Source organism: Natator depressus, chromosome 6 (genome assembly GCF_965152275.1).
Source record: "Natator depressus isolate rNatDep1 chromosome 6, rNatDep2.hap1, whole genome shotgun sequence".
NCBI classification, from domain to species: Eukaryota; Metazoa; Chordata; order Testudines; family Cheloniidae; genus Natator; species Natator depressus.
Window position 1 is genome coordinate 77,741,396 of NC_134239.1, and position 22,576 is coordinate 77,763,971.

The 22,576-nt window shown below is 38.6% G+C and overlaps 1 protein-coding gene across 2 annotated transcripts in view; it reads left to right on the top strand.

The window, feature by feature from the left end:
- The window catches only part of DPH6 (diphthamine biosynthesis 6), a 366,355-nt gene that overhangs the window by 289,559 nt on the left and 54,220 nt on the right, over nucleotides 1-22,576 (top strand). For both annotated transcript variants that reach the window (XM_074955773.1, XM_074955772.1), the window contains one exon: nucleotides 10,507-10,912. In XM_074955773.1, coding sequence (XP_074811874.1) covers nucleotides 10,507-10,912 — 406 coding nt within the window. The remainder of the gene's footprint in view (nucleotides 1-10,506; nucleotides 10,913-22,576) is intronic.

A 22,576-nucleotide genomic window follows, 5' to 3' on the forward strand; every position in this document is an offset into this window, starting at 1 on the left:
GGAGTCATAATTAAGGTTTTGTGTTTGAAAATAAACTCCACAGCTCAAGTGTGTTCAAGACTTCAGATGCGAAGCAGACTTGCAAAGACAACTTATAGCAACACCTGACATTTCCACTGTGACTCTTAAAGTAAGCCATTTTTAATGGCCACGGAAGAGATTTTGGCCATTAAATTTTCTCTTGTCCATATTTGAATATACCTCCTCAACTGCTTTTCATCAGGTAGAACATTTCCACCTTTAACATCCTTCATTCAGTTAGTCTCTTTCCAAAAGTGCTTATTTTTGACACTCCACATGAAGAATAAAACCCTCAAGAGTGACAGTCTGTGATCATGTTTCATGTGGCAGACTTCATTTGCTTTCAGTTTATATTGCTATCAATTTATTACTTTGTTCCTTGAATAGGTATCTTTTTTCCACATTGTAACTGATATATTGAATGATGTATGTTTGAGAGGTATTTCAAGGAACCTTAACTTTAATCATTAACTGGTTTTATCTTGGCTCAAGAACCTTCAGTTTGGCAAGAGAAAAGTTAATATTTTTAAAGCAAAGAAAATAGCTTTTCAATATATAATTATTTTCTTATCAATTTCACATTTTCATGCCCTTCTGATCATCTGGCATATAGTGCTTGACTTTACATTTAGCTCTGCAGGAACTGCTTTAAACATTATTATTACAAAGAAAGAAATCAGAAATCAAAGTGAATTCTTAGTACAATACTGAGGTATAGGAAGGTGCAATTGCTGTAACAGCAGCCTGCATTATACTATGGAACTAACTCACAGCTTGATAGAAAGTCCCTGCTGGGGGGGAAATGTAGGGGAACTGGTAGAGTTTTGCTACATCTGCTCCCTGCTGCTATTAAGCTTTAACCTGTTTCATTTTTATTATGCTTACTGTTTAGATATTTTGCTTCTAAAATTATTTCTGTAGCTATGAGAACACATAAAAGGAAGCGCGACATAGTGCTGTTTAAAAATTTAAAACTATCAGCAAGGGAGATTAAAGGCCATAATGAGTAAGATGGTTGCCTTCTCAGTATGGGTTTTTAGAGATCAGGCACAGAGGCTCTGGTGGAAAGACAGAATAAGCAGTGGGTAGGACATAAAGCCCACTCTACATTTTCAGTGCTTTGCAAAGGATGCATTCATTTGCATAGTATCAGTAACTATTATTTCTTCCTTTGTGTTGTTGAAATACAGATTCATTCATAGAGACACGGTACTAAATGAAAAGAAGCAATCATCTAAGATTTTGCTTCTCTTAGAACTCTAGCTCACTGCTATAAATTCATCAAAATTATTAAACTCCTATTTGTTACACCTTTTGATGAATCAGTTGACTTAGAAATGGCTTATTCCTAATGTTACATGTTTTTGCTCTATGTGCAATTTGTGGAACTCTAAAGAGTGAACTTCTTCAAATGTCACTAGTTTAAATAAACACTCTCAAGTATTGTGTACAGGAAATCTGGTATAATCAGTACTCTCAATTAAATTTATTTTAATCTTAAAGTGTAAGAAATTTCCTTGTATACTTTCCATTGTTATTCTGTGACTTTTTTCCCTAGGTTGATGTCCAGCAATGTAAAAATCTTGTCATGCTCTCATGCTGATATACATTGTGTCCTCTGACTCTAAAATGTGTTTTGAAAAGAGATTGAAATGAGTAAAATTAAATGGCTAGTTGAAAAAACACAGGCTATAGGGTTATTGAGCCTTTGTCACTGGATAATGAGACAGAAAAAACACTATAGTCCTTAGTTGATAAATTAAGCAAAAGGGAATTCCATCTGAAATTATGTGTGGTTTTGGGATTATCCAGGAGGAATTTTTTTTTTTAAATGGAAACAGGCAGGTGGTAACTTTTGGGTTTTTTTTTCTTGTTTACTTTTTGTAATTTACTATAATAAAATATTTCTGTGAATTTAGTGTTCAAGAAAGCTGTCTGATTGACAGCCCAAAAGCAGGAGCCTGGTATAACACTGGTATTATGATCTTTCCGTACAGTCTTTCCAAGGTTCTTCGAGTTTCAGTTGCTTATTCGTTCTAGAGGTATGGGTTCAACACTAGCTATGTCAGAAGTGAGATGGGATTCTAGTCTCTATTGTGTTCTCAGTGGATATTTGTTCATGACACACAACCTAAATATAGTTAGCACCCAGCCTCTTAAATTTCTCAAGTAAATTATATTTAAAAATCCAAAGATATAAAACAATGTAGAAGAGAACCAGAACTAGAAATCAAATGCTACACACTAATCTTGGTGTCCCTTATATTAAAAGTACACCAGAAAGATTTCTGTATAATTTATGCCTTAAATTTCAACATGAGCCCTACTGCACATCACAGAATCATCAAATAATTGAACACAAGTAATACTTATTGTATCAATAAGTTAATACAATCTCTGCTCATGGAAATCTTAACAGCTAGAATAGCTGACTGTGATGCATTAGCTCAGTTGTATGTAAAAACCTGTACCATACTTGGATATAACAGTTCAGTGTCTAAGCGCTTTCAGTCGTCATGAGCATCTACATTTGCTTAACTTCTTAAAAAATCCTCTGAGAAAAAGTGTGTATAATACTCATTATTCAGATCAGAATTATCTGCAGGACTTCAGTCACTATGGTCCCAGTCCTGTGAAGACTTACACAGGTGCTTAACTTTATACACTATGAATAGTCCCATTGACTTTGGAACTCCTCACAGTGCATGTAGTTGAGCACATATGTAAGTCTCTGCAGGATGAGGCTTAAGGGGGTATCTTTAGTTAGTTCTCTTGTGAGTTGCTTTTGACATGCTTGATTGACTACAGAAGAAGTTTAGGTGGTCTGTCCTCATGACAAGCCCTGACTGTAACCAGTTGTATCCCTGACTCCCATATAACCCAGTTCCCTTACATTCCTTTTGTACATAATTGGAGTTGCACTCGTGTACACTCAAAAGTGTCTTATCGCCAAAAGTTAAATTGACCATCTTTCATCTGATAGCTAACTTCAAGGCACCACCATAGAATTTTACACCATGATTATGCAAAGAGCCTCATCTGGAAGTACTGAAACCAATGCGAGACAGGCACCTAAATTCCTTTAAAAATCTTGCCCTAAGTTTCCAAGCCAGTTTTTGCACTTCTGTGACCACTTCCCCTGTTTTTAAAAATGCATGCAAAAGACCCACACAAACATCAGGGGAAACTGTCTATAAATTGTACAGGTAGTGAAACAAGCCATTCAGAATATGCTATCAAATGCACAGAGTAAACAAACAGAAAAAATAGAGGTCCTTTTTGTATAGTCTCTATCAATTACATTAACACTGAGTGTTACTTTTAATAACAGTAAATAAATATGGCCCCCATCCTCCAGTTGATCCTCTACAAGAGGGCTGCTGAACCCACACAGAGCCTCACTGAAGTCTAAGTACACACCTCTCTGTGCAACACATTGCAGAATTAGGGTGCAAAATTTCAGACAGAAACATGATTTTTAAATAGCAAAGTCCTTTTTGCTTCCATAATAAATACTAAAGCTTTTAAAAATCCATTTTCATCAACCAATCTTGGATACTGACTTTAAATTGTGTTAATACTTTTTTTTAAGTACACAACAAATAACCTGTGTAATTTCAGAAACGAATTCAAAATAACAGGCTGTATTATTTCTTGTAGTTCACAACAGTAAGCTTTGAAAAGAAAAGATGCTTCACACTTAATTTTATCACTATGAAAGACTGGACCTGCCAGATTTACCCACTGAAATCTGTAGAGTTACACCAGAGATATATTTGGCTCATACGTGTTTGACAAACTAGAATGCTGAAAAGGAGGTTTACTTTTGTCTTTCTTTCCTCAGGAATTGACATTTTATTTCTCTGCAGTTTTCCTAGTGGAATCACCACTTATAAAAGTCATAAACCTATTGTTCTAGGAGACTGTAGCAAAGCTTAAACTGGATCTCTGGAGTCTGGTACAATCTGTTTTATGCAGACAGTGTAAAGGAAATTTTAAATGTATTATTTAAAGGCACATTAATCTTGCCACTGTAATGGTGAAATAATACATACCAGAGAAGGTTTGCATAAACTAAACTTCTAAAAGAAACAACAGTTTTTGTTCTCTAAGTCAGTTCTTTGTAGAACTAGCAGTTACCCATATATTTCTCTCTCTCAAATGTAGTCAGATCCCATATTCACTCATGAAATCACTAAACCTTAACCTCCACACATACAGCAAAAGGAAATCTTTGTAATGTACTTAAAGGAAGAAACCCAAACAAGCGAATATATGTAATCAATGTAAATATGTAAAATATGTATCTTTTTTCAAATACATTTTTTCATTAGGTAAAATACGATATTGGATTGAAAACATGCTTGTCAGATCTGAATATTTTTTAACTCCCTCTTTCATTTGGAAGTGGTGGGCTTTTTCAGTTTTTTAATTAAAAAAACTTTAACAATTAGCAAGACTTATTTTAATTTAAACATTTTTGAGTGTCACATTCTTCTTAAGTTAATTTACATCACTTATAGTGCAGTGGTTTTGATTTAGGTGTGTTCACTGCAATGACTGCCACTCTGTTTTGTAGTAATACAACACCCAATTAGGCATTCACTGGAATAAGTGATGGGATTCATGTAACTCTTGTACATGAAGAGTGAAAACAGAATGAAATCAAACTAACCATCTCCCTCAGAGCCCTGTCAGCAGTCAAAAGGAAAGGATCTTGAACAGACTGTGGGGGATGTAACATGATGCCCAGAAGGCAGAAGGGGTGGGAGATGCAAGAGCACACATGGGGCAAGAGAGGCAACTGCCCAACCTACCTCAGATCTGCCACCTTCCCACTGGCTGGGGATGGGTGACAGAGCTAGCCAAGTTGCTCTTGCATGTACCCTGTGCTGTCCCCCCACACATACACATTTAAACTCTCCCAAGCTTTTCAAATGCATCTTTTCCCATGTAGCTTAACCACTCTCCCTCCCTTTAGTTGTAGCATGGGAGCTATGTTTTTAGATCTACCCAATGACCTGTTATAGGATCAGTAAGGAATTTTCCCCATTGAACCAAATTTTCCAAGGTCCAGTGTTTTTTTTCATCTTCTTCGCAGCATCATGGAGGCACAGCTGGGTGGAAAGCAATAGGACTCGTAAGTTTAATATTAGGAAAAGTAAAACTGATTAGCTTGTCACAGTTAGTGACAGGTGTCAAGTGCATATAAAGGCTAAAAAGGCCACTTCCAGAGGTAAATGAGACCTGGAATTTCACTGGTAGCCCTTATGCCTATAGAAGTCTTCACAGACTGAGGTCTTCCATTGGCAACCTCTGCCACGCCTTGGCGGGTATACATGGAGCTATTGGTTAGAGCCACTGGAACCTGTTAAATGCCTGGTACCCTCCCTCATCCCAGTGTTATATTAATAAATTTGCAGCCTGCCTCTTAAATCCATCTTGTGTTTCTGTAGTTCATATGCTTGCATGTCCTGATCAAATGAGGCATACAAACTTAAGGCATATAAGTCCTTTGACAGAAAGAAAACTCAGGAAAGCATTTGTGTATGAGCATATAGCAGTTCTGTTTTAAACCACCGTTTTATTGTTAATGTGGAAAGGTAGCCAGGTACAGGTTAATTATATGTTTAAAAATCTGGGAGAAACTGCAGTTGTGAACTTTCCTTCATTTGGCAAGAAGCGGTGAGAGATTTTTTTATATTAATTGTTTTGATACAAAGGTCAGTTCAATAACCTCCTACCCTGACCATCTTTACAGATTCAGACCCCAGTTCAGCAAGCTCCGTAAACGTGAATAAATTTAAGCACAGTGAATATTCCCATTTATTTGATTTGCTTAAGTATCTTGGTGAATCAGGGCCCCCATACAATTACCTACCTGTTGTTTCCCAATCCAGTATAACCCACTCACATTTTAAAGATTAATATAACTAGATTGTAAGTAACTTTTAAAAATTGCCAATTTTACCTTAAATAATCCTGGCTCCTTATATACAGTATTCCCTGGCACTTCCTGATGCTATAAGAAATACCTTGTATGCTGCAGATGCTAAAGAAAGGGTATTCAGTTATTTAAGGCAGCTTAGAAGTAACAACTTTGGCTCACTTTTTCAAACAAATAGAACATTTCTGTTCTTCAAAAATGACAGTGCCTTTTTGAAAATAAGTGGGAGAGGTCACTGTTTAAAGAGCCAATAACAGACAATGGAATATAAGAAGGATCTTTAGTTCCCAGCAGCTCCATCGCTTGTGCTTTAAGTTAAAGGTTGGGTTGCTGCAAAATGCAAGTTTATGAGTAGGGCCCAACCAAATTCACAACGATGAAAAATTTGTCACAGACCATGAAATAAATCCTGAAGGGAAGTGAGAGGGGCAGGGCATTAAAGATCTTTCTTATATTCCATTGTCTGTTATTAGCTCTTTAAACAGTGACCTCTCCCAACTTATTTTCAAAAAAGCACTGTCATTTTTGAAGAACAGAGATGTTCTATTTGTTTGAAAAAGTGAGCCTTAAATAACTGAATACCCTGAATACCCAGCTGCTAGTTCCTGGGCTGGGGAGAGATGGGACTTACTCTTCCCTGCACAGCTGCTCTCAGGGGGAGATCAGACCCACCTCTGGGTATCTCCCACTGCTGCATGAATCTCTGGCTGGGCAGCAGCTCCAGAGCTTCCTGCAGCCAGAGAAGGCTTCCCGAGGTGAAGGTGGGTCCAATCTTCCCCGAGCTGCTGGGAGTGCCCCAGCCGCAGAGCTTCCTGTAGCCGGAGGAGGTACCCGGAGATGGGTCTGATCTCCCGCCAAGAGCAGCTGTGCAGGGTTAGGACAAGTCCTGTCCCTAGCCTGGATGGGACTAGCAGCTAGGAGCCCCCAGCTGGGGTGCTCCCAACAGCATGGGGAAAATCAGACCCACCTCTACCTCTGGGAACTCCCTGCAGCTCCCCAGCTCTGAAGGCAGCACAGAAGAGACTGTGGCAATCCTGTAACCCTCCTATAACAGCTTTGTAACCTCACCCCATCCCAAACCACTTTTTAGGTTAGGACCTTCACAGTTACAACACTATGAAATTTCAGATGTAAACATCTGAAAATGCGAAATTGACTAAATATCAAATCCTATGGCCGTGAAATTGATCAGAATGGATTGTGAATTTGGTAGGGCCCTATTTATGAGACTGGGTGCACAGTGCATGTCTTTCACTCAGAATGATTATCATTTGTTGCGTTTGAAAATGTACTTTATCTTGGCCTTTCCTATATTTCCTTTCATATTCTAAATGGCAGCTGAAGGCAAGCAGAAATACTAAGTAATTGATTTAACAACCTAAGACAAGTACAAGAAAGTAGAAAAGTTTGTCTCAATGCTTGACTTGACCTGAGAGAGCTTCTTTAGACTTATTTTCTAAACAGTACCTCAGCACCTTGGGCCAACAAAGTGGCCTTTAAGCCTGAATGAGCATGACTTTTTTTTTTCAGTGCAAAGCGCCAGTATTTCATCTTTTCAAACTGTTTTACAGCACTCAGAGCAGAATTATATTGACAAGGTTAGAATTCATCTCCTGGAGGAGAATACTGTGCTACTGTTAAGTGCTAATATAACATTTATGTGTTGGTACCTTAATAACAGCCCCAGCTTACCTAATGAAAGTACTGAAAGCAAACAGTACTCAGTGAGATTTTATTATGACTGAAGTGACTGCAATTTGAGACAAATTATCCCTATTTTTGGTCTCATATCAAAAACAGAGATGCTAGAGCAATTGCTATATGTTTGGTATGGAATTAGACTCCACTATCGTTAATCTAGAAGTAAGTGCATTTTTCATGTAAACAGCTCACGAGGGTCAAGCAGCAAAGACTTTTCTGTGGAAAAATGGTTGTCAGTAACTTTGTGAGTGAATTTTGAAATAAAGTGCCTCTAACCTGTCATTATTCCTTCCTCTCGAAGTCGAGAGTGAGTGGATGAAAATTGAGCATGTGAATTGAAGGCAGGGTGAGTGTTATGGCCTTATCGACTTCAGGTAAAATGACTGTTTTAACTTGTTATTATTTTTCCATTCATAGGTCAGGCAATGTACAGAATTACCGGTATAGACTGCAGTATAAGCAAATTGGTATATAAAAAAGTTATCATAAACACAAAGGAGAAGAAAGTGTAAGCCACTAATATCAAGAGTACTTAATGTCTGATTTCTTAAAAGAAATGAAAAAAAACTGTTGACCAGAAAGAAAATCTGAAACTTGTTTAAATAAAAATTCATATGCTCAGAAGACAGGTAAAAGTAATTTATTATTCCTTCAACATAGTATTCCTTCAGGAAGATATATATAATAAAATAAGATTTACTTTCATAAACAGGTTCGTTTTCATTTAACAGGTTTCATGAGTGAAATGTGTTAGGAACACATGCATACATAAAATGGTACTACTCATTTGGGCCCCAATTCAGGAGAGCAGTTAGGCACATGTGTGGAGAACTGGGAAATATCTGTATTATTTTTTATAAATCTGTTGTATGTCTTTGTGTGCTTGTTTATAACAGGCTGCTTGCTGTGGAGTTAGGTCAAAAGGGGTTGTTAAAGAAACCAAACAAGAAAACTAGAACAATGGCCTAGATAAGGAGCATCTCAACAAATTCTCCAACACAGCAGCTAGGTGCATAGCCCTGAAGAGGTGGCCCCTTGGCCTCACCCTGGTGACATAGATGTTTTGCCAAGGGTGAAAAGAGAGAAATCTAAGGGAACACGAAACTATTTCAGGACCCCGGACCTAGAAAAGGGAGCAAAGTTGAGTGAGTGGCCAGAGATTGCCCAGGGAATGTCATGAAAGCTGACAGGCTAGGAAGGGAATAACCAGAGAGAGCATGTGTAAGCAGTACATCTGTTTCTCCCAGCCAGAGATAGGGGTTAGCAGGGCTGAGGAGCATTTACAAAAGCTGGCACAGAAAGATTTAGGTGTAAGAGCCATGTATATAGTAGATCTTTTGTTGTTTTTCTCCTTAGCTCTACATACTTTGTACCTTTGGGGAATGAATAAATAATGCTTTGTTTTGAAGATGCTACTTTTGAGTCACTTTAATCAACTGCCTCGTCACAGGTCCCTGGAATGGAAGGGTTTACAGGTGTCAAAAGCAGCTGGGCTTCTCATGTTAATGCAGTTGGGAAACAAGGGAACTGCTGTTGAGTGATTGGGCTGCATGGTTCAGAGTGAGGTGCAGGAAGCCAGGTTTGTCACTTCAGAGGTGCACTTCAGAGGGACTAAAAGGGGTCTGAGGCATATTCCACTCTGTAACTGTGACAATATATTTAACTTTAAGCACTTAATCCCATGCTTAACTTTAAGATTGTTGGAGGCTAAAGTATGCTATTCTGAGTTTCTGTTTGGGTTTTAATATCTTAGAGCCTTATGTTGCTATCCTGAGGGAGCGGTGCTGTGAGAAGAAAACGGATAGAAGTGCAGGGCAATACAAGCGGGGCAATCTCTGGATTACTAAGAATTCAGAACAGAATTCTCTGTAAAACCCTTAACTGTTAGATTTAAAAGGGTGCAGCTTCTCAAATTCCTCCCCTCATTCCCAGAGGAAACTTTAGTGAACATGCAGTGATCTGCAGCCCTCTGTTCCCTTCCCATAGTTGTTACCATGGTATAGTAAAATTTAGCTTGTAATTTTTGCGGGGCTTGTAGGGAAAGTAAGAAACTAAATATTATCCCACTTCTTGTTTGCCATTATTAAATACAGCTCACAGGCACAGCAGTTGGCTTGCCAAGTAATGGGCTTTGGTGTAAGAATAACCTCAGACCTGCAGGGCCAGTGCAGGCTGAACTTCGTTACTAGGGAGAGGCTCTCACCCTTTAGAAAGCTATGTTCAAGACATGCTGCTTCTCAGAGCAGCCTGTGTCACTGGTAACTGAATTTGTTTCATGGTACATAAGTATTGTGCTCATCTATTTCCATGGCCTCAGCAGCACCATTAACATTTCTTACATTCAAAGAATATTGGAATGGACAAATGTCACATTACATGATCTGTCTGCTGTTCTTTGATTCCTGTCTATTGTATAAGAATGAGCATAAAGTTTGTTAACGTCACTACTACTCCTTTGAATGACAAAGACTTAATAGGAGGCTAAGGTTGGGAAGATGAGCAGGTATTAGCTGTTAAACTCATAATTGCTTAAAATGACTTTCTCAGTAAGAAAAGATTGCAGAACAAACCAAAGCATCCTTGATAACAACACTGAAGTATTCATATAAACACAATGTGAATATACCATAGTATACACACTGTATTTTTTTAATATATTTTTTTAATTTTTTTAATAACGAAATAGGAGTCATTCCTTTCACTTTAACATTTAACATGTTTACTATTTCTTTGTAGCTTTGCCAGTTTTATAAATTAAATTCTCATGGTGCAGGTTCTCTGTTTCTCGGGTATTTCCATTCCTTGCTAATGTCCAGGATATTTTGTTTAATTTTTAGGCAGAAGATCCAGAGATGTACAGTGATCTAGCTGCAGTCTGTGGAATGCTAACTGTGGTAGTGGTTCCCCACCTACCCAGAGATGCACTCATTGAGTGGCATGTCATTGCAGTAGTGGATGATCCACCAGAAAGGAAAACTTCTGTGATGAAGATGATGTCAGAGGGCTGCCAAATTGTATGTGAAGCTGTGGAGTCCAGTTCTGCATCTAGTGCATCTATCTCAATATGCCTAAACTTGATTTCACCATCTGTTTCGTCAGTCGATTTAGATAGGACTCTTCATGATATGGTTGCTGTGTTTAGACAAGCTGTCGAGAAACTTTCAGAAGATTGCACTGCAATTCCCTTGTGTTTCAGAACTTTCTACAGGAAGGATAGTTTTGATGCTGAAACACTACAAGCAGGTAAGACTATTGTTGGGAGGAAGGGGAATATTTGTTTACCTATATCTAAAGTTTAGCTGGAAAAGCACCTGTGAAGAGTAGGCATGATTAGGATATGAATGTTCCTTTTCTGATCACCAGCCATATTACCACTTAGCAAAAAAAAATTAGCCTGGCAAGAAATCTGGCAGCCCAAAGAGATGACAAAAACAAAAATGAGTCAGACTCTGGAAGAATGAATCTTCTGCCTCAAAGTCTTTGAACAGTTTATGTACCGAGCGTTTGTATTGCTGATCATGTACAGCATAGCTGGTAATTTCTAGATGCTAGAAGGCAAAAATTATTTAGAGCAGAAACAAGATTAAAATATAAAAACAATGAAAAAATGTCAGTTTCTCAAAGGTAGAGAATAGTGGTGAGTGCATGGGTGTCTTTAAATGTGGACTAAGTGTTTTGTCAATCAGTGGCTTTAAAATAGACCCGTCTGAAGGGATGAATGACAGTTGAGCAAACAAATTTAGTATATTGTTTGAATCTTTAATGTTTTTTGCAGAATTAGAACTCTCTAGAATTCCGATCCCCTTGCAAAGTAAAGAGAGCTCAAACCAATAACAATATTATAATTATAATTTATCTCCTGTGTCATGATGTCTAGGGTCTGTGCTATATTCAGTTAGAGAAAACAATAAGGACATGCAACTGCACAGAAACCTCTTTCATTTGACAGGCCTACAAAATGTTTAAAGACCTAATCCTGCTCTTATTGAAATCAACAAGAGCTTAGCCGATGACTTCAACAGAAGTACAATAGAACCTCAAAGATATGAACACCAGAGTTACAGACTGACTGGTCACTCGGACACCATGTGAAACTGGAAGTAACCAGACAGCAGCAGAGACAAAAAAAGCAAATACTGTACTGTGCCTATACTTAAAGGTAGGCACATCTGGGCTGCCTGTCCCTATCCCCATCCCCGTGCATGAGGCAGCCACTTACTACTACAGCTACGGCTGCCAGACCAAGACAGAGAGCCAGCAGAGCAGGAGTCTGCGCTGCTTTCACCTCTCCCTCGCCGCCCACCCCCGCCTCCATCGGGAGGGAGATGGGCTGCTTTTACCCCACACACCCCTGGCCTGGACAAGACAGGATGTTCCCCCCACCCCAGGAACACACACACACACAGCTAAGAAGGGAGGGCAGGGGGGGATAAGCTTGCAAACTCATGCTGGCAGTGAGTAGGAAGTTCTGCTCCTGCTTAGACCTGACCTGGAGCGTCAACTGCTGGATCTGGCGTCCGAACTGTGCTTTGTTCAGAGTTACTGACAACCTTCATTCCCAAGGTGTCTGTAACTCTGAGGTTCCACTGTAGGATCAGGCCCTTAGTCTATATTCATCTCTTGTGCACATGCACACACACACACAAAAAGATATTTGTAAAACCACAAATGATCCATATTAATTAGCTGGCATAAAAGCTAGCCTTCAAAGATCCTACTTTTTTTTGTTTTTTACTTAACCTGCAGCAGTTTTTGAAGGAAATTCAACTTGACATTGTTTAATAGATTTAAAATGCAAGAATAGAAAGCGATAAAAAATGTGGCATAGAATAAGCATGCTTAATCCAAGAAGCAAGAAATGAACATATAGCCTGACAGAATGTTGTTGTTCTGCTATGCCTTGTTTGAGAGCTAAGAAGAAGCCTGATTAAAACATGTTCCTAGCATGTGATTTACATTATCCTTTCGGCTGCTTCCTCCCTGATATTTCACAGGGCATATAATAATGACTTTGGAATAAAGTACATTTGCCTTATTTAAGTCTAGAATTGAGCAAAATGTATAAATAGATGGGATGGAGGGAAATTTGACTGTTTGGTATTTTATGTTATACTAATGGCATGGGTATAGAATGAGTCATCATGGTTTTTATTTATTCATTCATCCTTGGTTCCTTTTAAATATCTGTAAGACCCTAATGACCGTTGTCATTATCATCATTGGTAAGAAATGAATTCTTGTGAAAACGTAGTAGGCGTTACATTTATAGCCAGCACTAAATTACCAGTAAAGAATTTAAAAGGAAACTTCATCCATGTTGCTTTAACACTTCTGTTCAAAAAGTTTATATGGAGAGAAGACGCACTGTACAATGTATCTGAAAATAAAGTTTCCAGTTAAAGTGACTACTGATGAGGCTACTCTTCCTGTTAGCTACCACTCTGACAGTGTACTGTAGACCCCAGATCTGAGAATTTTTAAATCCGTTTCCTTTCTGCTGTAACGAAGGATCAAAATCAGAAAAAAACATCTTTAATACAGCATTAAGGCACAACAAGAGGCATGGTTAAGTGGGTGCATTGTGAGGAATAAGACCTCCAGTGGAGTTGCTTCAACCTCTCAAGGGATGCAGTATACTAATGGACCACTAAAATGCCCCCGGAGTCTCTTCATGCTATTATTATATAGCTCATGAAATATAAATTAATATAAATTTTATATATTCCGACTGTCAGTTTTGAACAATATTTACAGTTTTTTTACCTGTATAATTCTGCATATTGAAGGGGTGAAACATGTACGAAGAAAGAGTATGAAACCCTTTTCTTTCTAACTGTTTTCAAACCTTTTTTATTGTTTTCCTAACCTTTTTATTAATAGACTCCAGAATATTTTTTAGATTCTATAATTCATTGACAATTTAAAGTATTAGTTTTTGAGATTGTGTTGTTAAATTAATTGTCAAATTAGTTAAAGTCGTGTTGTTGATAGACATACACTAATAAATAGGTTTTTACATAGAAGTTCTTAGCTTGACTGGTTATTAGGTTCTAGGAACTTTCCACTTATACTTTATTACGGTCATACTTTGCTTTGGTGTCACTAGAGTAACAGAAATGTGCTCTACAGGAAACACTTTTATTCTGTAGTCCAAAGGGGAGTTCAACTTTTGCCTTTTATGCTGCCACATTTGGTAAAACTTAACTATAGGCTTTTTATAATTAGTAAAGCTAGCTTTTGTTGCTGACTCTGTGTTGTTGACTTTTTAATTTAAATGCTAGTCCACCACTTCAGATTAAAACACATAAGAGATTCAACTAGTGCGTTGCTAACTTACTATAGAAACACATTGCCTTTTACCTTTTTTGACTAAAAAATAGAACCTTCTTCTTTAAGTAAATATGTGTCAGTGTGCATCCCGTTGTAAGTGTGCATGAGCCTCAGTGCTCACAAGACTGGAAACTTTCGAGTAGTCGTGTCTGTTGGGTTCACACATTCACCTTGTGCCTCTTCATACCCCCATGTGAGGGTATAAAGGGCGCAGAGCAGCATGATGTTTCCTTGCACTTCGAAGACTGTGGCAGCGAGATGGAACCTGGTGAGTATCCAGTACATTAGTTCTTAGCTTTGGCTAGACCGTCTGATTTTCTCCAGAACTCCTTTGATTACCCTTATGTTCAACCTCAATCATCCAATTGACCCATTTTAACTGAGTATCAATGACTACACCCCCCTTGTTGATGCCCCCTCCTCCTTAATGCGGCAGACTTGAAACCTGCAGGTTTAGAGCCCTGTCCATCCTGCAATGGACTAATCCCCTTCAAAGGGGGATTAGTTTGGGGGAATCACACATACCTAGCAGATGCTCAGCATGCCTGTCATTTTCTTTTAGAATGCGTAAGTTGAGAGAGACAGGGCTGAAACTCCATCTTCTAGAACAATCTGTGAAGATCTCATCAGAGCCTGAGGAAACAATTCCAGGATCCTGTTAGTGGACAAGCCATCATCATCCAGCACCCCATCCAGTAAATACACTACATCTGAGACCAGTGCAGAAAAGATGGCGCTGAGAAAAGAACTGGCACCGTCACTGGCATCTACACCATTGGTGTCAAAACAGACATCTCTGACATCAAAGGGTGCACTGACAGATGTCATTTCAAGCATCGAGGCAGAGACTTCAGACAGAGCTCAGTAGCCTCCCATAAGGAGAGACAACACAAAGCCTTGGAGAGAAATCCACCAGCCCCACAAAGCATCAAGGGCTGTGGAGAAGAAACCACCGATGGTGCTCAAAACCCTGTTAGCACCAACCCTGGCTGTGGGACTGCCTCCCACAGCATTGAGACCAACCATGGAAGACAAGCTTCGGAGAGAATAGGAACATCACTTGTGCTAAAGTGACTGCCGGTAGCGGTACAGGCTCCAGTATCAACAGCACCATTCACATTAGTGCTACCCCTAAAAGAGGTCTACTGCTCTTCACCATCAGTGGGCTATAAGTTATCCCCATCGTCAAGCACAAAACTTCTCCTTTCAGAGAGGTTTGCCAGATTCCCCTACTGGTATAAGCCGCCACCAGCATGAAAAGACAGGCACTGAACTGGGTATTAAATTATCTGATGAGTTCACTTGGCAGCAGCATTGGCATGTCACACACCAGTACCATTGTGCTTGATCTTCTCACAGCCAACATTATCAAAATTCCCCAGAGTCTTCCTTCATACTTGCCTTCTGGTTCAGGATCCAGCTTCCTCATGGGAATTCAGTTTTGTTCTCCCTGGAGCCTCTCTTTGAATGACTGTCACCATGCCTATGCACCTCCTTACCATCACAAACTGTCCTTTCTAGTCACCATCACTTCAGCTCTAAGAGTCAGTGAACTCCAGGCTCTCATGGCCGGAGCGCCTTACACAGCTTTTCGAATGAACAACATGGTGCCTGAGACTGCACCCCAGTTCAGCCCTAAGGAGTTTTCAGAGTTTCACCTAAATCAATCCATTACCTTGCCAGTCTTCTTCCTGAAGTTGCGTTTGATGCCAGGAAGGAAGAAACTGCACACCCTGGATGTATCCAAAGCTTTACTGTGTTGCCTTAATGAGCTATTTCAGCTGTCTCCCTGACGCTTTGTGGCCATTTCTGGCCTGTCAAAGGGCCAAACCATCTTGTCCCAGAAAATGTCCAGGTGGACCATGGAGTGCATTTCCACTGTTATCAGCTGGCTGACAAACCTCTCTCTTCAAATGTTAAGGCACACTGCACCAGAGCACAGGCTGCATTTGTCATCTGTTTCAGAAATACTCTGATCTCTGAGATTTGGAAGCAACATGGACTGACACAGTTGTGAAACACTATGCCCTTGACAGGTGCTGGGGCAGACACCAAGTTTTGGAGAGCAGTTCTTCATTTTGTGTTTGACTGATTCAGCTGATGATCCTCACTCCCACAATCCTGAGAGTATATTACTTGCCATTTACCTACATTGGGATCCACATTGACACATGCTTGAAAAACAATGAACTGCCATTCTTCAAGGTGTTGTATTCAGTGTGGATCCCATGACCCACCTGCCATCCCTGCTTTTCAGAGTCCTTATTTACCACAGGCTTCAAACTGAAAGGGAACTGAGAGAGAGTTGTGGTGGGTCCTCTTTTTATGACCTCATATGGGAGGTCATATTCTAACTAAATTCTAACATACTCTATTCTAACTAAACATTGCTGTGTTTCTAGATATTGATGGGCTTCCATTGATCGCTTTTGGGATAAGAGGGAACACTCCACAAGAGACAAATGTAATAACCATACTCTATTGTTCCATTCCTGAGGTTAATTCAGTAGCTGGCATCAGCAGACTTTTTGGTGAGCTCAGAAGCCCAATGCATTGTCCATTCTACAAGGAGATCAGTATGGACATGAAGGGAAAGAAAGATGCTTTACTTAAGTAGAACTTGAAGACCTTGAGGCAAGGAAAGGAACACCACCAAAGATCTTCTCAAATGAGATGCTGATTAGAAGAGTGCTTTTTGGTGCAACGAATTTCAATGTTCATTTGAACCAGTCCACGCAAATTAGAGCAGCCTGTTTGCAGCTGACAAAGTAAGATGGGAACTGAGAATATGTGCACTCTGTGTTGTAACAGATTACTGGAAAGTATTATTGCCAGTGTTATTGATGTCAGAAGCAGCTAAAGGTTTGTGATGCAAATTTGAGAAAGATAGCATTCTGTCAGCCTAAGACCAAATGTAAAGTTTTATTAAACAAAGTCGACTGCTGATGGTGAACTTCTCAGAGGCAATCCCTCATAACATATGAGAGCATTATAGGCACCGTGCTGAGACCACAGGACGTGTTAGAAGTAGGGGGATTAGATTAAGCTGACATATATACTTAGTAAGATGCTGTTAAGCCTTTAAAAGTCTTTAACATAAATTTGACCATTTCTTTCTTATGCTCATTTACATAAACATTAATATAAACATGTCAGGATGATTTGTCATACCATCCAGTAGACTAGCTTATACCTCAGTATAGGAGTGATGAATGACCATAATTCACACCATTAGCATTTCACAAACCTTGTTCACGCACACTACGCAAAAATACTTTTGAATCTTTAATAGGGAGGGCCTAAGTTCTTGCATTTGCTAAAACATCATGTTATATGATGCTGATTTTTTAATAATATAGAAAAAAACAGGGACACAGTAAGGCAAAAGAAAATATAAATCAAAATGTAGTTTGGTAACAATATAATAATAAATATGTGCTCAATTTTAAAGTGTGATTCTACTCTGAAAATACCTCTTTGGAATAAAAGGATTTGTGGACTTCCGTGTTTATTAAACCTCAGTGATTCCCATATCAAACTTGCAGTATGCAAGAAAGATGTTTCTAACAGCCAATTCTGCTATTTCACCCTGGAATCTGAAAGCCCAGCTGTAGTCTTTGTGACTTGTGCATCATTTCCAGTGACAAAAATTCTGCAAGATGTATTCTGTCATCGGTTATACATGTGTACTGCCATTTTCTTCAATAAGGTTTGAGACCCATATCCCAGAACATAAATTGTACCTGCAGGTGGAACTTAGTTAACAGTTTTGTTGATGATTTTGGGTGAGTCATAATACAATACGGGACACTCTCCTATAACTGTTGGTCTTGCAGTGCTGACAGCAGTAAAGATTAATCCAACTTTTTTTTTTATCTTAAGTCAGTTGGTCACTGAATACATGCAGGAGGAGATCTGTTAAGTAACAAGATGTCATTATTGCCTACTCGCTTTTCAAAGTAGTACTACACTTTAACCTGAGACTATATGTAATTTTGTCTACACTTTTCATAATGGTGTATGTGTGCCGTCATAACATATATTGTCCTTTGGGAATAGTACAGAAAGAATAAAGGGGCAAGGTTGATCACCAGAAATCCACTCTGGCAGCAGTTTGCTTTTTTTCTATTTGTATCTCATATGTATTTGACTGGGCATTGTGTGTTAGAAGAGAATTAAGAAAAACAACCATGTCGTTATTGGGATATTGAAGTCATAACAAGTACTGTGACCTGACAGCTAGTACTTTGGCAAGTCATCTATTCTGAAGCACTTTACAAGAGATCAAAATAATCCCAACCCCACTTTTTCGCCCAGGTTTTTGAAGACATACTCATGGAAAATTCAGTTTGGATACTGCCTACTGGAGCTAGCAAATAACGTGTTACGTTGCCATGTTCATTTCTAACCTGACATGATAATGATCTACGAGAAATAAATACAATGTATTGCTTCTAAACTGGTGGTTTTCCATCAGATTAGGTGCAGAGCATTGAGTTTATTCAGATGCTATAGCGTCTGAGCAAATTTTCCATATGACAGCTAAGAGGACACAATAAGTTTCCAATATTTGATGGATGACGCATTCTTTAGGGAATCATAGTGGATAAAACTAAGAGTAATGAGAGGAAGTTGAGCAAAGTTACAAGGAAAGATTTTCTTTAGGGCATGTCTAGACAGGGACGCTTTGTGAATTAAGCTAAAGCATCCTAAGACCACTTTACTTCTGAGTGAGACATTGAGTGTTAAATAATGCATGTTAAATTTACATCTTCAGTTAATTCAGCTTAACTTTCCTGAGTATCCCCATTTAGACATGCCCTCTGAGAAATAGTTTCTGGAAGGAACTGGAGGAATCTCCACCACTTATAGCCCCAGCCTACAAACACAAACATGCTTTACTTTTCTCAAAACATCTAGAAAGAGGAAAAATAAATACATAATTTTGAACATCTTAGATATAAAAACTTGATCAAGAAAATACTGTGCAATTTTTGTCCATACAGGACCTGTATTACACACACCAGATTAAATGGAATTAAGAGTGTAACAGTTACAGTGGCAGAGAAAACAGGTAATTTTTGGGGGGAGATTTAAGTATTGTCACTTTACTAGATATTCTGAAAGTCTTTGATATCTGAAAGGGAAGGTGAAAACTTGTCAGAGTATAAAAATAAACACATCATCGCCTTTAGATATAAAAGAAATACTCAATATGTGGACATTTGATATGTTGCTGAAAATATTGAAGGTTACATGCTTTCTATGTATTAAAAAATTATCTTAGTTTAAGACTCCCATGAGCATCTGTTTTGTTCTTTTTTGTTGATATTTGTATAGGGCCTGTAGATGCTGCTGGAAATCAAGATAGGGATCCTATTATGTTAGGTTCCATACAAAACAAATATTTATATTAAAAATGTGCTCCCTGCCATGAAGAGTTTATAGCTAATACACAAGACAGGCAAAAGCTGAGGGGAAAAAATACAGCATACAAGCAGGATAAACACAGTGATGCTTAACAAATGGCATGTTGGTTCCACATTTTTTTAAAGTTTATTTTTCTATATTTCTTCTTGTAATTTTTTTAAATATGTGGAGCTAGGATGGTCTGAAGGAGAAAGGGGACATTATAGAGAAGATGAGAAGAGGAAAATAAGAGGATGATAGGAGCACAGAGAGTCAAGAGAGTGAGGCTGCCAGGTCAGGGACTGTTAGGTAAAGGGACAAGAAAAGGTCAGAACAAACCTAATACTGAGTCTAAACTGAAAAATGACAGGTTTCAGAGTAACAGCCGTGTTAGTCTGTTTCCGCAAAAAGAGCACACAAGTACTCCTGTTCTTTAAACTGAAAAAGTCAGTCTGAGGAAATCAATCTCCAGAGATTATGTACTCTGTGTCTGCTCCAGCTGCTTCTGCTAAGATGGTCTCTCTTCGCTATTAGGCTGACTCCATATTGGGAGCTCCTGCTTTTACTTTCCATAAGTCTATTATGTCTTAACTGCAGAGTTAACTTGGGCTCTTATTCAAGTGTTTCCCGTAACCTCCCTCCACACACAAACCCCTGATATGAGTTTAGTGGTGCTTTCCACTGAAGCTAGCTGGCTCATGTGGGACTATAAAGTAAAGCTGGGATGCTGCTTTCAGTCAGGCTGGTAACCAGGTAACTTTGCAGAATTACAAGCATGAGGAGTATGTCTTCTAAAACAGGGGTTCTCAAACTGTGGGTTGTGACCCCTCAGGGGGTCACAAGGTTATTACATTGGGGCCATGAGCTGTCAGCCTCCACCCCCAAACCCCGCTTTGCCGCCAGCATTTATAACAGTGCTAAATATAAAAAATACTGCTGTCGATTAATCGCAATTAATCACACTGTTAAACAACAGAATACCAATTGAAATGTATTAAATATTTTGGATGATTTTCTGCATTTTAAAATATATTGATTTCTGTTACAACACAGAATACAAAGTGTACAGTGCTCACTTTGTATTATAATTTTTATTACAAATATTTGCACTGTAAAATGATAAACAAAAGAAATAGTATTTTTCAGTTGACCTCATACAAGTACTATAGTGCAATCTCTTATTGTGACAGTGCAACTTAAAAATGTAGATTTTTTTTTTGTTACATAGCTGGATTCAAAAACAAAATAATGTAAAACTTTAAAGCCTAAAAATCCATTCAGTCCTACTTCTTGTTCAGCCAATCGCTAAGACAAATAAGTTTGTTTACATTTATGGGAGATAATGCTGCCTGCTTCTTATGTATAATGTCACCTGAAAGTGAGAATAGGCATTTGCATGGCACTTTTGTAGCTGGCGTTGCAAACTTCGTCCCTCTCAGATTTCGGAAGGCACTTCAGATTCTTAAACCTTGGGTCAAGTGCTATACCTGATTTTAGAAATCTCACATTGGTGTATATTTGCGTTTTGTCAAATCTGCTGTGAAAGTTCTTAAAACGAACATGTGCTGGGTCATCATCTGAGATTGCTATAACATGCAATATATGGCAAAATGTGGGTAAAACAGAACAGGAGACATACAATTCTCCCCCAAGGAGTTCAGTCACAAATTTAATTAACGCATTATTTTTTTAATGAGCATCATCAGCGTGGACGCATGTCCTCTGGAATGGTGGTTGAAGTATGAAGTACTTAGCACATCTGGCATGTAAATATCTTGTGACGCCAGCTACAGCAGTGCCATTAGAATTCCTGTTCTCACTTTCAGGTGACATTGTAAACAAGAAGCGGGCAGCATTATCTCCTGCAAATTGTAACCACACTTGTTTGTCTAGCAGTTGGTTGAAGTAGAACTGAGTGGACTTGTAGGCTCTAAAGTTTTACATTGTTTTATTTTTGAATGCAGTTATTTTTGTACATAGTTCTACATTTGTAAGTTCAACTTTCATGATAAAGAGATTGCACTACAGTACTTGTATTAGGTGAATTGAAAAATACTATTTCTTTTGGGTTTTTTTACAGTGCAAATATTTGTAAAAAAATAAATATAGGGTAAGCACTGTACACTTTGTATTCTGTGTTGCAATTGAAATCAATATATTTGAAAATGTAGAAAACATCCAAAAATATTTAAATAAATGGTATTCTATTATTAACGGTGTGATTAATCATGATTAATTTTTTTAATAGCATGATTAATCGTGATTAATTTTTTAATCGCTTGACAGCCCTAATACAAAAGTGTTTTTAATTTATAAGGGAGCGGGGGAGGTCACACTCAGAGGCTTACTGTGTGAAAGGGGTCACCAATACAAAAGTTTGAGAACCACTGTTCTAAAAGCTAATGTGACAATAATGTTGTTCGACGTTCAAAACAAAGTACGTGGGATGCTACTCTGCCAAGAATCTAAGTAACATATATGTGTATTATTTGTTCAGTCACAACTAATCCTCCGTACCATAACAGAAAACACACATGCAAATACACAGAGGGCTGTTGGCCCACCCACAGATCCAGATAGCATATTCAAATAGGTAACATAGGGAAAAAAATAAAAGGAAGGAAGCTTTAGAAGTGACTCAAGGGGTTCAACAGCTCTAGTGACAGCTACAAGAAGTGCATGGAGGACAAACTAGGTGCTTTAACTCTCCCCAAGCATCCTCCAGTATGATGGGCAGGGGCAAAAGATTCAGCAGCACTAGAAGCAGCAGTGACTGGTAAGATAAAGAGGGACATTTATCCCCCACCAGTCTTCTCCAACATGGTCGAAAGGGCCCAGATGCTCAGTAGATGCAGTGGCAGTAGCCAGGAGTGATTCTTTTATACTCTACCCATTCCCCTGGTCTCAGGCCTCAGCACAGGCAATTAAAGCCAAAAAAACCATTTCCTTGATTAGCATTGAGATCTTAATCAGTTATTAGTTTCAGTCAGAAGAGGAGCCATTAAGGGTTACTAGAAGAAGGGAGAGTGGGGTTTGAAAATATTGTTTGCTCCTACATAGCACCTCCATCAGACTCTGTTAAAGTGTTTTACAAATATTAATGAATTAAACCTTACAGCATCCCTGTCAGGTAGAAAAATATTATTACTTTCATTACACAGATGGAGA